General features: G+C 43.5%; 1 protein-coding gene across 1 annotated transcript in view; it reads right to left on the bottom strand.

Moving 5' to 3' along the window:
* AGBL1 (AGBL carboxypeptidase 1) overlaps positions 1–20,466 on the bottom strand; it is a 924,602-nt gene that overhangs the window by 621,103 nt on the left and 283,033 nt on the right. The window contains exons 12-15 of the mRNA XM_089687659.1: positions 18,914–18,997; positions 17,309–17,398; positions 15,119–15,267; positions 4,753–4,840 (exon numbers count right to left, since the gene is read on the bottom strand). Coding sequence (XP_089543785.1) covers positions 4,753–4,840; positions 15,119–15,267; positions 17,309–17,398; positions 18,914–18,997 — 411 coding nt within the window. The remainder of the gene's footprint in view (positions 1–4,752; positions 4,841–15,118; positions 15,268–17,308; positions 17,399–18,913; positions 18,998–20,466) is intronic.

Raw genomic sequence — 20,466 nt, 5'->3', positions numbered from 1 at the left:
TTATAACTCTGCAGGTGCGGACTGACCATTCGAACACTCGGGCACTGCCCGAGGGCCCGGGGTCAGTAGGGGGCCCCATGAAATGCCCCTGGTACCTTTTATAGGTTTTTTTGGGTGTGCTTTGAGTGTGGGAAAGGACACAGGGGCCCCATGATCCCCTATTGCCCGGGTGCCCCATGAGTTGTCAGTCCACCCCTGTACCTCTGTCAATTGCTTTATTAGTGGATGCCACCATTACCCTGAATGGCTGATTCTACATATGACCTTCTTTCAAGGAGCCTGATGTGGCATTGTGTATACAATGGCATGTCCAGGGAAAGAAAAAAGGTTGACAGGTGGAGCATGCTGGATGGAGTTCTTCGGTTCTGGTTAAGACAGTTTGGTCACCCATAGGGTGTCTGGAGGTTTCCATCTGGTAACCACAGGCACCCTGGTTGGCCCCATGCTAGAAAACCAGTAGGAGCCTGTTGGGTTGCTCAAGCTGATAAGGAATGCGTTAGGGCATACTGCTAGTTGTTCCATTACATCACAAGGATTACTTGCTAGGCTCGAAACTCAAAAATGCAAGACAAGTAGTACTTTTAGAAAGAGGTCAACAATAGAAGCCTTCTTATTTTTCCAAGTACTGGCTTCCCTTCTATAAAATTCTGAAATAGACAAAATTCCATCCAGTGAAAGGCAAGGCTTCACAAATACATTTATGATGTTAAAAGTCCTAGAGAAAAGATAATAGAACTGTTGGATGAGCACCTGCCATATGTCAAGGTTTTACAAAAGCCAGGCTAGGAGAATAACTTATCCACCTTAAAGTGATACTAAACACACACTGTTTAATTTATGTTATCCCTTCTATTTCCACATGTGGATGATGGCACTATAATTATTTTTATTAAAAAATGCACCTTTTTCCTAATGGATATACAGCTATCATATGACACAGATCTTTCCCAGGCTGTCTGTAGGGAAACAGTGGCAGTAGGAGCTAATAGTCCTCTGCTGCTGGTCACTTGTTCAAAATAAAAATAATAAAAAAACAGCCTTTGGGATACAGAGTACAAATAAATAGGTAGTATCATTAAACTGATTTCAATCACCATACAAATATATATTTGAAATCAAATCTTTTTTTTTTGGCAATAACATGGTGTGTGCAGATTTCTGCCAGTCACAGGTCGTATCTCGCTCCTCTAGCCTGTGTCTTAGAATAACAGGGAGGTGAAACCTCCATCAGTCAAGATCTAATACCCTACCCCCATTGTAATTAACTGGGAGTTGGCTGTCATTTACCACTGTGTACATGCCCACATGTGTGACTCTGTAGTCACATGGGCTGCTCAGATGTGATATGGAAGAAATGCTCAGCATAGAAACTCACTGAAAACAGCCTGTGCAGTAGCTGCCATCACTATCCTGCAAAATTCCCAAGTACAGTGGGGACATGGACAAGAGGGGGAGATAAGAGAACAGCAGGATCAGCCTGTTTTTTTGCAGCATATAGAAAACGAATCCTATGGTGACTGAGTGAGTATGAACCAGGGGAGGACTGACCATTTGGAAACTCGGGCACTGCCTGAGGGTCCTGGGTCAGTAGGGGGCCCCATGAGATGCCCCTGGTACCTTTTTCATAGGCTTTTTTGAGTTTGGGCAAGGACACAGGGGCCCCATGATCCCCTATTGCCCGGGGGCCCCATGAGTTGTCAGTCCACCCCTGGTATGAACAACATGTAATACAGCATTTATTGAATTATTATCATACTAGCTGCAATGCCTATCCTTCACATATTGCTTCTTTGATTTTCATTTTTTCCCAACCATGTTAACCTCTTTTGAGCTAAGTAATCAATACCAAATATCTCTTTATCACGAGTTCCCTTTTTTGAAACCCATACAATTATAATTGCTCCATAACAAATGCAACAGTGAACATAATTTGTCATTTCATCTAAAATTAGCCACACTGTTCCATTATTATGCTTGTCATAAAAATGAATTGGTCTCAGCATTTTAGAAACCTGCCTGATAGAGAGACTTTTAGTCATGTGTATAAATAATATTGTCAAGTAAGCCATTTAAAACCAGACATATCTGATGACATATGTCACTAATTGCTGCCACCGAAAAGAGATGAGTCTGAATGGATTGCGGTGCCACTTGTGCACTTTATACACTACAGAACATTACATTACAGAAAATAGATGACTTGGCACATTTTATGAAAGGCTTTCTGTGTTATTATTCACTTAGAGTTTATTATCACTGTACTGATGCTTTATACCATTCATTTGCAGCTACAATCATGACATATACACGCTACATTTGGTAGAAGTTGACCCCTATAGGAGACTCAAGACAAGGTTCCAATGAGCTGCACACATGTAATTAATCACAATACATCCCACCTTTGATTATAACCAATGGGTTTATTCAATAAATGACAACAGTATGCCGTATTAAATGGAGACCAACCAAGAAGGGTTTAAAAAGGGTAAAAAATAAATAAATACATTCTAGCCTTGTATAAATGAATGCACACCAAAGCTCCTTACACTGTGTGGGTTGCCAATTGTACAAACTCTTCTCCTGAACCTCAATGGCTTACTCTGATGTTACTGCACACTGTGAGCTTCTAGCAATGAGCATTAGAAGCTGCAGCAAATCAGATGGAGCCTGCCTCTTCTCATCTACTGGCTGGAGGACATCCAGCATTATCTAACCCTTTCCTCTCCAGCCTGCCAGTCCTTGATCCACCCCTTTCATTTACTGGATTTTGGTTCTATCAATCATGGAGGCTCAGAATGATGTGAGAATTAGGGCTCATTGACACTTGACTTTATTTCTAACTCTTGTCAAATGCCCCTATAGCGTTTGACAGGTGTTTCGGAAGCGTTTTTAATGCTCCTCAAACGCCCTATGCACGGTTTTGAGGCATTTGATAGGCGTTAGCCAAATGTTAAAAGCGCACCACAAACGCCTATAATGAAGTTAAATGATATTAACGCTCCACAAACGTCTCGCGACAGTGTCGCAGCTGCCCCACAAACGTCTGCCAGGCATTTGAGGAGTGGCACCATAGACTTGAATGGGAGGCTTCAACTCCTCCTGATTTGACATGAGGCATCAGGTTTGCCATGACTCAATGTGGCGCAACGCTAACGCTTCAGTGTGAACAGCACTGTGTGCTGCCATGTGCAGAATTTTCATAAAAACGCTTCCCAAATTCCTGTCTGACGCCTGCTGACAAAGCTAGTGTGAACGTGGCCTTACCTAGGATGGTCTGCATAAAAAGCGTGCCTAGGAATGCCCAGTCTGAAGGACTCAATAGGGTGTTTTTATATTTGTGAAACTTCCCAAAAAACAGCCAACTGATTGTATCAGGGCTGAAGACACTTGAGAGGAGTATTGAGGCAGGGTGCTGTGATGTTTTTAGAAAGTTATGCATAGCACCCTGTCAGTCCCTGTCATCAGCCTTGATCTGCCTGCATTGTATACAGAAGCACAGAGACCCAAGAAGTATGGATCAATCAGAATGTGCATGATGAATAAAGCTAGTCTGTATATACTAGGGCACACCAAGGGAGTCAGGAGTGCAGAAAGATGTACAGCAAGGCCAGCAGGTGAGCAGGAGCACCTAGCCAAAGCTATAGAAGCAGTGGCAGCAGAAGGCCAGCAGGGGAATCTTGTGTGAAGCCAATAGAACAGGGGGAGCAACAAGTAGGCAGGAGTACCATGTGGAAGCCATAGAAGCAGTGGGAGCAGCAGGTGGGCAGGAGTACCAAGTGGAAGCCACAGAAAGAGTGAGAACAGCTGGTGGGCAAGAGTGGTAGTTACATGCGCAGTGGAAGCAGCAAGTGGGCAGGAGTACCACGTTTAAGTCACAGAAGCAGTGGGAGCAGTAAGTGGGAAAAAATACTAAATGGCAGTTACATAAGCAGTGAAAGCAGCAGGTGGGCAGGAGTACCAAGTGGAAGCCACAGAAGCAGTGGAAACAGCAAGTGGGGTAGAGAACCAATTGGAATCCACAGAAACGGTGACAGCAGCAGGTGGGCAGGAGTACCAATTGGAAGCCACAGAAGCAGTGGGGGCAGCTAGAGAGCAAGAACTAGGTGGTACTTATAGACACAATGGCAGCAGATGGTGGGCAAGAGAACAGAATGGAAGCCACAGAAGCAGTGTGAGCAGCAGGTGAGCAAGAGTACTAAGTGGCAGTTACATGCACAGTGGGAGTAACAAGTGGGAAGGAGTACCAAGTGGAAGTCATAGAAGCAGTGGGAGCAGCAAGTGGGCAAAAGTACTCAATGGCAGTCACAGAAGCAGTATGAGCAGTGGGTGGGCTAACATGCAAAACACTGAAGCACTGATGCAAGGCAAGGGAGGGGGTTTATACCTTCCCAGCTGCCAGCATCAGGGGGCAGCCTAATTACTGGGATTTGCTGGCTGCTGGGAGACACCCATTAGTGGCTAGCACAACTGCACCTTTTAGCTATGGAGACCACTGTGCCACCAGCAGGTTATCCATGTCCTGACAGTGTGAAAGAGTATCAAATTTAAAATAGAAAACTCCTTTAATTGTAAGAGGATATAATGGACATCAATGCTCCTTTATTTTCATCCTTTTTTATACAGTATATTACATTATACATATGTTCATGCTTTTACAATGCCATACATCAGATAATAAAGATCAGAGTACACAGCGTTAAGCATTATCAAGGCATACAGTAAAAAGAATCTGTAAAATCAATGACAACTTACTTGTAATAAGAAATGTCTGAGCCAGTTCTTAACCAATAAGACTTTCCATTGAGCGCTTCCTTCACAGAGTACATAACAGGCTGCATACCTGTGTAAAATGATTAACATTTTATCTCCATTCATGTTTATGTTTTTCAGTTTTAAATAAACTCATGCTTAGTCAGAGTAAAATTGACATAACTGAACATTGATGGAACACAATCCATGCCACCCTAAGCTCCATCCATCCACAGTCCTCTAAGCCAGAGATCTCTTTAAATGGTATATTCAAATTGTTTGATTAAAGCAGCATAGTAGTAAGTTTTCATGTGTGAGACCCTCCTGGGTTGTGCCTTTGGATTTGCAGCAGGGGCGGACTGACCATTTGGAAACTCGGGCACTGCCCGAGGGCCCGGGGTCAGTAGGGGGCCCCATGAGATGCCCCTGGTACCTTTTTCATAGGCTTTTTTGAGTTTGGGCAAGGACACAGGGGCCCCATGATCCCCTATTGCCCGGGGGCCCTATGAGTTGTCAGTCCGCCCCTGATTTGCCCTATTGGCAAAATTGGCAATATGGAGTTTAGGGCTTAGGAGGTAAAACCGGGTAGTTGAGCCGACTGCCCATCTAAACAAGAGCATGCAGCCACTCAGACCTGCCCACATGGCAAGGCAAAATATTAAATGGCATACATTCGTTGGGTGGTACCACCTGTGAACACTACCCATTCAAGTAAATGGAGCTGCACCACAACTGTCTTGCAACTGCATGCATAGCAGTTGTAGTGTGGTGGATCAACATTTTAAGGGCTAAAACAGGCAGTGAAGAGGAAACTTGTTACCTCCTCACCACTTGTTAACCACTTCAAGTCCGGAAACTTTTACCCCCTTCCTGTCCAGGCCAATTTTCAGCTTTCAGTGCTATCACAATTTCAAAGACAATTGCGCGGTCATGCAACACTGTACCCATATACATTTTTTTGCACTCTTTTGAGACAGTTAACCCAACATTCCATAATTTTACAGATATGTGCCTACTATACCATGTACTTGTATTAAAAACTATCCTGTTCTCCTTGTATTGCTTCTTTTGTGTGAAGTACATAGTGATCCTCCCAGTCCCCCTGCTTTCCTATTAAAAACTGACTACACTAGAGATGAAAGCACAGCGTGGTCAATGTTATGGCTATGCTGAGAACTCAGTCTGCTCTCTTCCAATGATCAGACTTGTGCTGACACACACACACACACACACACACACACCCTGTACAGTCATTCACTGGGAAGACCAGTGTTCTGATGCCCCCCCAGCTCTCTAAGTTCCTCGTGCAACTACAAACAGAGGGGGGGTGGGCGTATTTATAATGTTTTTTATGTGTATATACAAATGTATTGCCTTTCATTTATATTTTAAACTGAATCAGTTGTTTCACAAGGCGAGAGTTCAAATATACTTTAATGTCTAGTTTTTAATTTATTGCACAAAAGAACCCAACATTTCATCATTTTCCTGATATGTGCCTGCTATACCATGTATTTGTATGAAAAACTATCCTGTTTTCCTTGTATTGCTGCCTTTTTGTGAAGTACCTAGTGATCCTCCCAGTCCCCCTGCTTTCCTATTAAAATTGACCACACTAGCTATGAAATTATTATTATTATTATTATACAGTATTTATAAAGCGCCAATAGTTCACTCAGCGCTGTACATTACAAAGGGGGACAGAACATGTGACAGAACAATACCAATACAATGCAAAACATGAGGGGATCGAGGGCCCTGCTCTTTCGAGCTTACAATCTAGAAGGGATGGGATAGTGGTACAGGAGGAGATAGCTGTGGGGGATGGAGTGGTAGGAAGAGTGGAGGAGGTCAGCAAGTTAGCAGGGGGTGAGGTAGGCTTCCCTGAAGAGATGGGTTTTCAGGGTGCGCCTAAAGGAGAGGAGAGTAGGTGATAATCTGATGGGTTGGGGCAGGGAGTTCCAGAGGATGGGTGACACCCTGGAGAAGTCCTGGAGGCGGGCATGGGAGGAGGAGACCAGGGAACTAGAGAGAAGGAGGTCTTGTGAGGAGCGGAGTGTGCGTGTTGGGCGGTACTTGGATATTAGGTCAGTGATGTAGTTCGGGGCAGTATGGTGGACAGCTTTGTACGTCAGTGTTAGGATTTTAAATTTGATCCGTTGCGCAATCGGAAGCCAGTGGAGGGATTGGCAGAGGGGGGTGGCGGAAATGGAGCGGTTGGAAAGGTGAATGAGTCTGGCAGCCGTATTCAGGATCGACTGAAGCGGGGATAGCCAGCGGCGAGGCAGGCCAGTGAGGAGGGAGTTGCAGTAGTCGAGTCGTGATATGATGAGGGAGTGGATGAGCTGTTTAGTGGTTTCTGGGGTTAGGAACGTGCGGATTTTGGCGATGTTGCGGAGGTGGAGTCTGCACGAGTTTGTTAAAGATTGGACTTGGGGCTGGAAGGATAGGTTGGAGTCCAGAATGACACCAAGTACTCTGGCCTGCAGAGCGGGTTTGATATTGGCGTTGTTGGATGTGATGTAGAAGTCAATGGGGGGTGGGGTTCGGGCTGGGGGGAAGACAAGGAGCTCGGTTTTGGAGAGATTCAGTTTAAGGAAGTGGAGCGACATCCAATCTGATATGTCGCTCAGTAGGTGTGTGATTTGGGCAGAGACCGAAGGGGTGAGGTGGGGGGTTGAGAGATAGATTTGTGTGTCGTCGGCATAGAGGTGGTAGTTGAAGCCGTGAGAGTGTATGAGTTGGCCAAGGGAGGAGGTGTAGATGGAGAAGAGAAGGGGCCCAAGGACAGAGCCTTGAGGGACCCCAACAGAGAGGGGGATTGAGGGGGAGGTGGTAGCATTATAGGTAACGCTGAAAGAGCGTTGTGACAGGTAGGATGAGAGCCAGGAGAGAGCAGAATCTCTGAGGCCGAGGGAGTGTAGTATTTTGAGGAGGAGGGGGTGGTCAACTGTGTCGAAGGCCGCAGAGAGGTCAAGGAGTAGGAGCACTGAATAGTGGCCATTAGCTTTGGCGGTTAGAAGGTCGTTGGAGAGTTTGAGTAAGGCGGTTTCGGTGGAGTGTAGGGGGCGGAAGCCAGACTGTAGGGGATCGAGGAGGTTGTCGTTGAGGTGAGAGCATAGGCGGGTGTAGACGAGACGCTCGAGGAGTTTAGATGTAAGTGGGAGCAGGGAGATGGGTCTGAGGTTGTTCGGGTCATTGGGGTCCAGGGAGGGCTTTTTAAGTATGGGGGTGATGTGTGCATGCTTCAGTGGGGAGGGGAAAGTGCCGGAGGAGAGGGAGAGATTAAAGATGTAGGTGAGGGAGCGTAGGATGGAGGGGGAGGGAGGTCGTAGGAATTGTGAGGGGATAGGGTCGAGGGGGCAGGTGGTGAGGCGGGCATCAGAGAGGATCTTGGAGACTTCCTCAATGGTAGTAAGGTCAAAGGTGTGGAGTGTTGGGGGAGCTTCAGTATGAGGAATGTAGGGTGGGGTGGGAGTGGAGGTCAGAGCAGTGGTGGGGCCGTGGGAGAGGGGTGATGAGGGGGTAGCTGAGTGAGGGGGAACGGGGTCGGAGGGAGTTTGAGCAGTGACGAAGTCCCTGCGGGTAATGTCGAGGGGGAGGGGGGATGATGGGGTAGCTGTGTGAGAGGGGACAGGTTGAGAGGGCGTGTGAGTTGCGGCAATGTCCTTGCGAATTGTGTCAATCTTGTTTTTGAAGTGATTGGCAATCTCAAGGGCGGTGAGCGAGGTGCTGGGTGGAGGTGGGGGTGGAGAGAGTAGAGAGTTGAAGGTGGAGAAGAGTCGGCGAGGATTGGAGGAGAGGGCCTTGATGAGGGTCAGGAAGTAGGCTTGTTTGGCTGCGTGGAGGGAGGAGGTGTAGGTGCGGAAGGCAGATTTGTAGCAGGTGAAAGCTTGTTGGGATTTTGTTTTGCGCCATAGTCGCTCCAGGGCACGACTGCGTCGTTTGAGGGTTTTGGTGTGATCAGTCTGCCAGGGCTGGAGCGGTCGGAGTCTGATGTTGCGTGTGGTTAAAGGCGCTAGTGAGTCAAGGGCTGCTGACAGCGCGTTGTTGTAGGCAGTCATAGCCAAGTCGGGGCAGGACAGGGGGAGGATGCGGTCGTGGAGTTGATCAGCTGCAGAGTGGAGGGGGGCAGGGTTAAGGTTGCGGAGGTTACGGCTGGTAGTAGTGTGACATTTGGAGGGGTAGGCGTTGGAGGACGAGGAGATAGAGAAGGTGATCAGGTTGTGGTCAGAGAGAGGGAAGGGGGTGTTAGTGAGGTTGTGGGGAGCGCAGCGGTTGGAGAAGACAAGATCAAGGATATTACCGTTGGAGTGGGTGGTGGATTGTATGCACTGTGCAAGTGCAAAGGAGGAGGTTAAGTGGAGGAGACGGGCTGTGTCCGGGTTGTCAAGGTTGACAGGGATGTTGAAATCCCCAAGAATGATGGTGGGTAGCTCAGAGGAGAGGAAGAAGGGTAGCCAGGAGGAGAAGTCTTCCAGGAAGCGGGGTATGGATCCAGGAGGCCGGTATATCACAGCAATCTTCAGGGGGGTTGGGGAGAATAGTCGGACGCAGTGGGCCTCGAAGGAGGAGAAGGATAGGGAGGGGGGGTTTGGGAGGACTCGGAAGGTGCTCCGCGGTGACAGGAGCAGACCAACTCCACCACCTTTACGACCGTTAGGTCTGGGTGAGTGGGTCCAGGTGAGACCTCCATAGGAGAGTGCAGCGGGGGAGGTAGAGTCAGTGGGCTGGATCCAGGTTTCCGTGATCGCCAGCGTGGTCAGTTTTATGGCTATGCTGAGAACTCAGCCTGCTCTTCTCCAATGATCAGACTTGTGCTGACACACATAGATACACCCTGTACAGTCATTCACTGGGAAGACCAGTGTGCTGATGATCCTCCCTCCCCCCCCCCCCCAGCTCTCTAAGCTCCTTGTGCAACTGAAAACAGAGGGGGGGAGGTATTTATAATGTTTTTTATGTGTATATACAAATGTATTGCCTTTCATTTATATTTTAAACTGAATCGGTTGTTTCACAAGGCGAGAGTTCAAATATACTTTAATGTCTAGTTTTGAATTTATGGCACAAAAGAACCCAACATTTCATCATTTCCCTGATATGTGCCTGCTATACCATGTATTTGTATGAAAAACTATCCTGTTCTCCTTGTATTGCTTCCTTTGTGTGAAGTACCTAGTAATCCTCCCAGTCCCCCTGCTTTCCTATTAAAAACTGACCACACTAGCTATGAAAGCACAGTGTGGACAGTTTTATGGCTATGCTGAGAACTCAGCCTGCTCTCCTCCAATGATCAGACTTGTGTTGACACACACACAGACACACACACACACACACGCACACACACCCTGTACAGTCATTCACTGGGAAGACCAGTGTGCTGATGATTCTCCCCCCCCCCCAGCTTTCTAAGCTCCTTGTGCAACTGAAAACAGAGGGGGGGGGAGGTATTTATAATGTTTTTTATGTGTATATACAAATGTATTGCCTTTCATTTATATTTTAAACTGAATCGGTTGTTTCACAAGGCGAGAGTTCAAATATACTTTAATCTCTAGTTTTGAATTTATGGCACAAAAGAACCCAACATTTCATCATTTTCCTGATATGTGCATGCTATACCATGTATTTGTATGAAAAACTATCCTGTTCTCCTTGTATTGCTTCCTTTGTGTGAAGTACCTAGTGATCCTCCTAGTCCCCCTGCTTTCCTATTAAAAACTGACCACACTAGCTATGAAAGCACAGTGTGGTCACTTTTATGGCTATGCTGAGAACTCAGCCTGCTCTCCTCCAATGATCAGACTTGTGTTGACACACAGACACACACAGACACACGCCTGTACAGTCATTTACTGGGAAGACCAGTGTACTGATGTTTCACTCCCCCCCCCCCCAAGCTCTCTAAGCTCCTCGTGCAACTGAAAACAGAGGGAAGGGGGTATTTATAATTTTTTTTATGTGTATACACAAATGTTTTGCCTTTCGTTTATATTTTAAACTGAATCGGTTGTTTCACAAGGCGAGAGTTCAAATATACTTTAATGTCTAGTTTTGAATTTATGGCACAGAAGAAGGTAAAACAAGAAAAACACATATACAATGGCGTTATCAGCAAATGCATTTATGGGCCGTCGTGCCAAGTAGTATGGCATGATATGCCAATGAAAGCTTGTTGGTAGCTCTTATTAAAACAATAATTTCATTTAGACAGGCTGAGACATTCAGTGACAGCACTTCATACTGACATATTTAGTGTTTATTTGCTGCAATGTTGATTCTCAAGGGAGTGTAACTTTTTCCTCATATTCTCCAGTCACTACTAATTATAATAATTAGACCTGATCACAGGCCTACAATTTTCAGTAAACACAAAATGTACTTTGACTGTTAGACTAATTAATGAAACCAAATGGAGAACATTTTTTTGCATTACAAATAGTCAGGACAGTGACATGTTGTTTTTCTTTGGAGTTTTAATAAGAAATACGACCTCTTATGTAATTCTTCGGTATGCTCAATTACATTGTATTTTACAGAAATTTTCGTCAACATTCAGTGAGACGGAATAAACAATATGTTGGCATGAAAGTCTGTTTATAAAAATTGGAATGCTTGATTCCACCGAATCATTTCTCAGACCTTCGCTATCCTTAAGCCCAGAAAACAAATCATCATTGAATAAATAGCAGTCGGTTCATTCCAGGTAGAGAGGTAAACACGGAATCAGGGGTGCTTGAACCTGTCTTGCGCTGATTAGATCAGTTTGGTATGCAGAAGAAATTGCCAGTAAATCACAGAATAAATTACTTTCATTCTCAGGGATTATTAAATGGGGTAAATATACTAGAAAACACCTGTTGTAATTCCACACGGTGGCTTGCAGTGTCCTCCTAGCACCCGAGAAAACATGTAGATGAAAGAAATCTGGCAGCTCAATCTTCAGCAAAAAATTAGTTTATTAATCCATGTGTGGTACAAAATTCCTCCCAGTGACACCAATGCTGGAGCACTATTCCTCCCACTGACACCAATGATGGGGCATTATTCCTCCCACTGACACCAGTGATGGGGCACTATTTTTCCACTGACACCAATGATGGGGCATTATTCCTCCAAATGACACTGATAATGGAATAAAATAAGAGGTGGGGCTCTAATAGGAAGAGGTGGAGCCTAAAGAGGAAGGGTGGAGTTTAGAGATGAAGGTTTAGATATTAAACAGATAGGGGTGGAGCAAATTTAGATAGGGGGGTGCCCGATTTTAGTCTTGCCTAGGGCAGCACAAAACCAAAATACACTACTGGGAGCACCTGGTAGAAAAGTTCACCTCACTTAAAGGATCTAGGATGTGGTGGTCAGCTCTGGTCTGAGAAGTTCGGCCCTGAAGGACTGGCCAGTTGTCTCTGATGCGGTTCAGAGTGTCCACCAGAAAAGAAAAGAGGGAGACAGGAGAGCCCATATAGTGTGGTTAATTACTTTAAAAAAAGATAATTGGCTCAAGAGTGATTCTACAAAAGGAAAAAAGAAAATAGCCAGACCTGACCCTACAGATCTAACCAACAGAGTTATCACCCTGAGCTGGAAAAATGGCAATTTAAAGCCACGAAATGTGTTTTTCTTGGTGAAATATAGAAATTCAATGTTCATTAAATCAGATGATCCCAACCTATTCTTAGACATGTGGGTGCCTCTACCGATTGGACCACTGACAGGCTACTTTTACGAACTCCTTTTTGAACTCACCATCTCACTTAACTTCTTGCCAACCGCAGATAGCTTAATGACGGCTACACTGCAGCCGGCCAGTTCTGGGAAGGCATCATATGACGTCCTCCCAGAACGCGCTCTTCTGCATGCCCACGGGGCGCGCACCCAGCGATCTCCGTGATCGCTGTGTCCTACGGGCACAGCTGATCACGTAATGTGGTAAAAGGCCAATCACAGCAGCCTTTTACCACGTGATCAGCCATATCCAATGATATGCTGATCACCGGGAAATGCAATTGCCGGTTCTTAGCTGCACTTTCCTCACGCTGTCAGAGTGCAAGGAAAGTACTGGCGAGAATCGGCAGTTGTCAGAGCAGGGATCGGCACCGATCATCAGTGTCCTGATGATCGGTGCCCAGCAGTACCACCCACCAGTTCCGCCCACCTGTGCCCAGCAGTGCTGCCCACCAGTGCCCAGCGGTGCCACCTACCAGTGGCCAGCAGTGCCACCCAGCAGTGCACCCACCTATGCCCAGCAGTACCACCTACCTGTGCCCAGAAGTGCCACCTACCTGTTCCCAGCAGTGCCACCCAACTGTGCCTACCCACCTGTGCCCACCAGTGCCACCCACCAGTGCCCACCAGTGCCACCCACCAGTGCCCATCAATGCAGTGCTGCCAGTCAGTGCCACCAGTCAGTGCCCAGTGGTTGTGTCAGTCAATGTCCAGCAGTTGCGCCAGTCAATGCCTAGCAGTGTGGCCAGTCAGTGCCCATCAGTGATGCCAGTCAGTGCCACCTATCAGTGCTGTCTATAAGTACCCATCATCAGTGCCACCTATCAGTGCCACCTATCCGTGACACCTCATTAGTGCTGCTTATCAGTGCCACCTATCCGTGCCACCTCATTAGTGCTGCCTATCAGTGCCGCCTATCAGTGCTCTTCAGTGCTGCCTATCAGTGCCCATCAGTGCCGCCTATCAGTGCCCATCAGTGCTGCCTCATAAATGCACATCAGTGAAGGAGAAAAATTACCTGTTTGAAAAATTTTATAATAGAAACAAAGAATTTTTTTTTTTTCAAAATTTTTTGCAGTTTTTTTGTTTATAGCGCAAAAAGTAAAGTGCCCAGCGGCAATTAAATACCACCAACAGAAAGCTCTATTTGTGAAAAAGAAATGATAAGAATTTGATATGGGTACAATCTTGCATGACCGCGCAATTGTCAATCAAAGTGCAACAGCGCTGAAAGCTGAAAATTGGCCTGGTAAAGAAGAGGGTATAAGTGCCCGGTAGGCAAGTGGTTAAAGGACTTTCTGGAACATTTAATGGATAAAAGCATCAAATACAGCCAATGCTTTTCAGGAGGGAAAAAGGCTCCCCCTTTCTTAAGGGAAGATGCTAGTCTTTATCAACCCCTAACGCCGGTCCCTTAGTGCATTTTGTTGAAGATTTGGATGTAACCAAATTTATGAGTCATTATAATAGCAAATTTCAACAAATCCAAAATAAATCATAGCAAAATGAATTATTCGATTATACATTTGAATTTGAAAATGAAATCAAATTTGAAATGGCAAAATATTGCAGTAAATACAGTAAGGTATAAAAGTGAAATAAGATGATGATTCCTGCTTTCTGCTTTATAAAATATAATAGAACACAAAATATTAGAAAAGAATGGAAAGGAATAGAATAAGTAAAACAGATTAGAATTTAAAAAAAAATTGAATAGAAAAGAAAAATATTAGAATAGACTAGAAAAGAATGGAATACAATAGAGTAGAATAGAACAAAAAGTAATAGAATAGAAAAAGTTGAATAGATTAACATAGAACGAATATACAGTAGTCCTCTTCTGAAATTTGAATTTTGAATTTGAATTTCAAATCTATTTAAAAATAAATATAAGAAACGAATCCGAATGTATGAAACGAATTCCAAAAATGTATCATTCTAACATAACGAGTATGAAGAAATTAAATTATAAACTTAATGAACAAATTCGAAATGAAACAAAGTACATGGGTAGCACAGTGGCTAAACGGTTAGCACTTCCGCCTGGCAGTACTAGGGTCATTGGTTCGAATCCCAGCTATGACACCACCTGCCTGGAGTTTGCATGTTCTCCCAGTGCCTGCGTGGGTTTCCTCCGGGTACTCCGGTTTCCTCACACACACCAAAGGCATGCTGGTAGGTGAATTGGTTCCTGTCCAAATTGGCCCTAGTATGTGTATGTATGAATGTAAGTTAGGGACCTTAGATTGTACACCCCTTGAGGGTTAGGGACTGATGTGAATGTACAATATGTAAAGCACTGCATAAATTGATGGCGCTATATAAGTAGCTGAAATAAATAAACAAAGTACATTTTTCTGTCATGCACATCTCTAATTAACACCGACTGCTCAAGCCCTGAAGAAGGGGGGGCTTTTTCTCCAAAACGCATTGGAGGTATTTGATCCTCTTAGCCATCAAATGTTTAAAAATGTTCCTAGAGATGTTGGATGCAAGGGTTCAATACCATCCGCTTGCTCCTGTCACCTGCCAACATTGATAAGGATATCAGCACTGACCATGGCACTTGCAGTGCAAAAAAGGGGTATATAGAGCACACAACAGAAGGTAATGTAGGAAAAAGGTTTGCATAAGCACTCACCATAGTTAAATTCGCTGTTAGACTTTTCACAGTTTATGACATTGAAGCGGTATGGGACATTAGCTTTCATTGCACTGACTTCAAAGTAGAACCATTGATGATGTTGATTGGTGTTGACATCTGCATTCATAATCAGGTCATATTCAAACCTGAAAGAAAAAAGAAAGAAAATAAATAAGACAATATGGTGAGACATTTATTACAATGTACTTATTAATTTTACAATCTGTCATTGTAAAAATCTAGCTGCAGTAGATAATTGACATCTAGATAGAGAACAAAGTAGAGAGGGAAACAAAGCCAGTATCTTGTTAAATTTAAGCAAAGACAAATAAGACAATTTGCAACTATTCTGCAGGCTGACTCTTTAACTGGTTGTAGATCCTACAGGTTATCCTTGTAAAGTAAATATGAAATACTGTACACACTAAAACATGACAATCCAATTATAGATCTAACCATACAAAGAAGTGCAAAAGCAATCACAGCATGCTTTCTTTTATTTAGAGAATTGGTTTGCTTGTTTGTTTTTTTTTACTTTTGTTTGCAATCACACTTATTAGAGAATGGCATGCTGTGTTTACCCAAAAAAGGATGCAAATATAAGTGTGGTAAATATAGTAGTAAAGTGAACACTATTCTACAAGGTCTAAAATGAAAATTCAAAAGCTGTGTTCCAAATTCTTCCAAACTGCTTCACAAATGCATGTCAGAAGAAAACAAAAATTCCCAGCGTGCTGTCCGGATGTGGTCAGATCTTGGCACAAGAGTTATGTTTTGGGCATGGAATTCTCATAGTGTCAATGTCAAAGAACAAAATCCAGGCAGTTTTAAAAGTTACATTAGTGTTGGGATTAAGATTATGGGAAGGATTGGGTTAAGTGTAAGTGACAGGCAGGGCAAGCCAGTATATGAAGTAGTGCATTGGGAATTATATCTGTGTGCAGGCCGGCACATAGCTGCTTATTTGCGCACAGAGGTGCGTGAAGGCTTGCTCGAGAATGTGCATGCATATCTGTCACTAATGCTGATGCTGCTTCTCTGTAGGCTATGTAAACCAATCTGCTGCACAGGACCAGTGCTGTCTTTTTAATGCCAATGGTCAGTGTTCCTGTGAAACCTCTGAAACTCTATATTTGACCATCATTTTGTCAACCTGGCTTGCCTTGATAACTTCTTATATCTGCCTCTACTGACCCTGGCTTGCACCTAGACTATGCTTCTGCCTGATCCTTCTGTTCCTAGTCTGCTCATTCATTACTGACTCCAGCCTGAATTCTGACTATGCTTCTGCCTACAGGACGATACCAAATCTGACTGTGAGTTACCAGCTGCCCAAACAGTCTCCACTGATGATCTGGCTACTGCCCAGCCAGTCTCAACTGATCGTCCACCAGGGCAATCTTTGCTGACCTTCTGCTTGCTGCCCAGCCTTCTGCCTGCTAACCATACCAGCTAGAAGCAAGAGCTACTAGGCACTTATGACACTCCACGTGATCCCATACCTGTTCACTTTACCAGGAGCCCTGAAGATGGGATATCCTCATCACTTCAGGTACATGACAGTTAAAGGAGAAGTACAGCCAAAGCTTTTTTTGCTATACTTCTCCTGAGGATCACAGGAGTGCAGGTCCCTCTGCACTCCTGTGACTCATTTTCAGCCAACAGTGGGCTGAATGGTTGACTGACATCACAGAGCCGGTCTAGACTCCGAAAAGATCCCACCCATATGCATATGGTCTGGATTCACCCAAAAGCCTGGACTTGAACCTGGTTTGGTCTCTCAGAGATCCATTGAGAGCCCTAACCAACTCCTCCCACTCCCCCTCCACAGCCCAGTGCTCTAGTAAGTGCTTGAGGGGCAAAGGAGAGAGCCAGAGACTGACAGTCACCAGCTCTCTGTTCACAGAAAACTGGGAACTGAGCAGTCAGCAGTCTTTGATTGCTCAGTTCTTAGTCTTACAGCTGCATCCACCTAGGTGAGTATGATTTTATTTTTTACTTAACCCATACTTCTCTTTTAATTTCAGGTTATATGTTTGGGATAGATTAGAGGGTAAGAGTTCCAAAAACATTTTTTCAGCATGCAAAGGTAAAATGAGCCAGGCTACCAGTATTTAAAAAATGGCTGCTGTTGATGGTTCCCATGACAACATTCTGCGCTCCCACAAACTTGGGTCAGTTACTTACTCACGCACTTGTATAGCTTTTCTAAGATTCCCAGATTCAAATTTAGAAAAGAACTTCAAACAGTTAATCTCTTCGCAATCTTCTGCAATGCTGGAAATATAAAAGCAAATATTAAGGTGAATAAAAGATAGGGGTGTGAGACCTGCAAGGCTCTAATTTTAGAGACAGTTTTCTTATTAGCTGTTGACTACCATTACTAGAATAATCAACAAGTCCATTGATCGCCTCCAATCAACATTTAGACATGCCTTGATCTGTTACATTTCTTCCACATTTGTAGATATTATACTTGCACTTACTTAGTGTACTTATGTAAAATACGTATCACTTCTTAAAGTACTAGCCTTGCTCTTTACCTGCCAGCCATGTCTCTTCCATACTGGACCACATTTTCTTTCTCTGCTATATTTTATTATATGCAAAGGTGTTAGTCAGCTCTTTTTTTCACTGCTGACTCTAAACATCTTCAAGGGTAATCCATAAAAGCAGCACAAATTTTTTTGGCAGTATGGCCCCACTGAAGTTACAACTGCCTTATTTTGGACACATTGTCAAAAGAAAGAGATCGCTGGAGAAGGAATTAATGTTTGCGAAGATTGAAGGAACAAGGTGAAGAGCGAGACCAGCTACTAGATGGTTAGACGCATTGACTATAGCTTTGGAGATGACACTGGAAGATCTTGCTAGACTAGAAAAAAAATATACTTCTCTTTAGATCTCTCATTCATCAAGTCACTGGGACTCAGACACTAGTTGATGGCACATAACAATAGCCACATTAAAATGGGCTGCACCTAATTCAGGAAAGTCTTTTGACAATTTTTAAAAACTTTCCTGCACATGCACCAGATTCAGGTAATTCAGGTAATTCTCATAAATGACATTTTTAGAATCTGTTGTTATGGCTATAACAAATTCTAAAAGAATCACCGCCAGTTCACAGATAGGCAAACTGGAAGTAATTGAGACCATCTCTGATTTAGAGTACAGAGAGATGCCAGAGTGTAGAGTGAGTCATTTTCTGCTGGAAAGCGGCCATGAAAATGACAGCTTTCTGTACAGGGCTCTCTGGTTGCTATGAAAGTGGTGATCACTGGCATCATAGCAGCAGATGACTCATCTCTAGCCCCATTTGGCTGCCAGCCAGGAGATTCCTCTTCTAACTGCTGAAAATAAACAAAAGGGATAGGATTCTGGCTGATGTCATTACCTAAATATAGCAATGGCCATATTTGGACAATTATGGCACTAGCACCCTACCTGCCGGCAAGTAAATGGGGCTGGGGATGGACACTCCAAGCATAGTGCAACCCCACCTTCATGTGAGAGATCCATGTACCTGTTCCCTACAGGTATATGAATCTGTCGCCCACATCGGCGGCAGAATTCTAAAGAATGTCTGCAACACTCTTTTTGAATTCCACTGCACTAATTTCAACTTCATTCACAATCATACAAATAAAACAACACAAAGTCAGATTAAAGGTGGCAATGCATCTAGGACAAAAGGTAAGAAGCTGGTATTGTTAAAGAAAACCAAGCTAACTTTCCACAGTAGCAGTATGTAATTAAATAAGTTAGGAAATAAGGAAGTAATAACTATACCTTGGGTTGTCCAAGTCAAACACAACACGGTTAAGGAGTCCAACAGTGTTCAAATCTCGCTGGATATCTTCAAATATTTTATTCCTAAAAATGCAATACAAGGAATCGGTGAAGAAATTCCAACACAGCTCACTTGTGCCTTTATTTTGGAAAAGGATAGTGGTTGTGTTGTCCAAGACAACCATGTACTATCTATCATTTTTTTTTAACTCAAATTGAAAACACAAGGAAAAACTCTGTTTGTTGCTGTAGGCATCAAGTATGCCTTGCTTTTTTCCATTTTGATATGAGAATCTTTAATTAGATTTTACCATTTCAGTTTATAAATCACTGTCTGATGTAGCAGAGGTATAAATTAAAAAATGTACTAGTATTATTATATATCCCTGTTTTAAAAAGGTCAAAACTTGGCCTCTTATCTCAGGTAATGTTATGAGGATACCACACCATCAGTCACTAAATGTAATTATGATATTCACAAAAACTTTGCTAGAGTCTATGGACTATGTGTATACCAATTGTCATAAATGTTTATTTCTAACAATGTGCTGTCCTCCCATTATAGGAATACCTTTTGTAATTTCTAGATTACATTTATACTTGTGTTGTCACATTGGCTAAGCATGCATGTTCTGACACCTCCAGGGCCTTTAGGAGAACCACAGAGACCTCCAGCCAGAAATATCCATCCCAGCTTACCAATCAGTTATTTCCCCAAGTACTGTATAGTTGGCCCTTGTGGTGTCTGGACAGGTCAAGAGTAGCCCACAGCCATACAATTTTGTTCCCATTCCAAACATTATTGTTGATGATCTTTCTATGTCATATGCTGCATTTAATTAAAAAAAAATGTTTAATGTGTTATTATTTGTTAAGTAAGGAAAATCTGAAAAGAAGAAAAACCCTTGTATGGTTAGGCTACGATGAAAGCAACCATTTCCTGACTCACATACATAATTATTCACTGTGTCACAGCCCTGGAACTAGTATGTTGCATGTGAGACAGGGAGTAGCACTTTACATGACAATTTTGCTTTGTGACAAAGTCCACCTAAAGATTTCTAGTTGAACTTAATCTATATCCTACAGGCTGTTCACCAAGATGGTTATGTTTACCCACACAAAAGAATAGGTAGGAAAGCAAGATCAAATGAGCATATTTTTGCAAGCAAGGGAACATTAACAGTACCCCTTCTGAATTGCACAGAGAGTTCAGTTTTAGTAAATCGGGCTTATATTTTATCATTTATATATTTTTTTATATTTGCATTCCTTCTTTCATTTGTGTGTCTTATTCAAGGAAGTAATTAAGACATTGTGATTATAATTTTGCATTGTTTTCCATTTCTAAGGCTTCCAAGATATTTAGAATAGTACAAGGTTTTTATGACCATGACCCAATTATTATTGTGTTTCTATTTTATTTTTTAGCCATTTTCATTTTTAGATAATCAGAACCATACTGTTCCTAAAGCAATTCAGTTTGCCACAATAACTGGTTTGTAGGTTCATATTGGGAAATGGAAGTAAATAGATCAAAGCTCAACTTCAGC

Source organism: Staurois parvus, unplaced genomic scaffold (assembly GCF_062004578.1).
Source record: "Staurois parvus isolate SC_StPar_1 unplaced genomic scaffold, SC_StPar_1.0 ptg000432l, whole genome shotgun sequence".
NCBI lineage: Eukaryota > Metazoa > Chordata > Amphibia > Anura > Ranidae > Staurois > Staurois parvus.
Note: the sequence above shows the minus strand (reverse complement) of the source record. Positions and strands in the feature narration are given on the sequence as shown.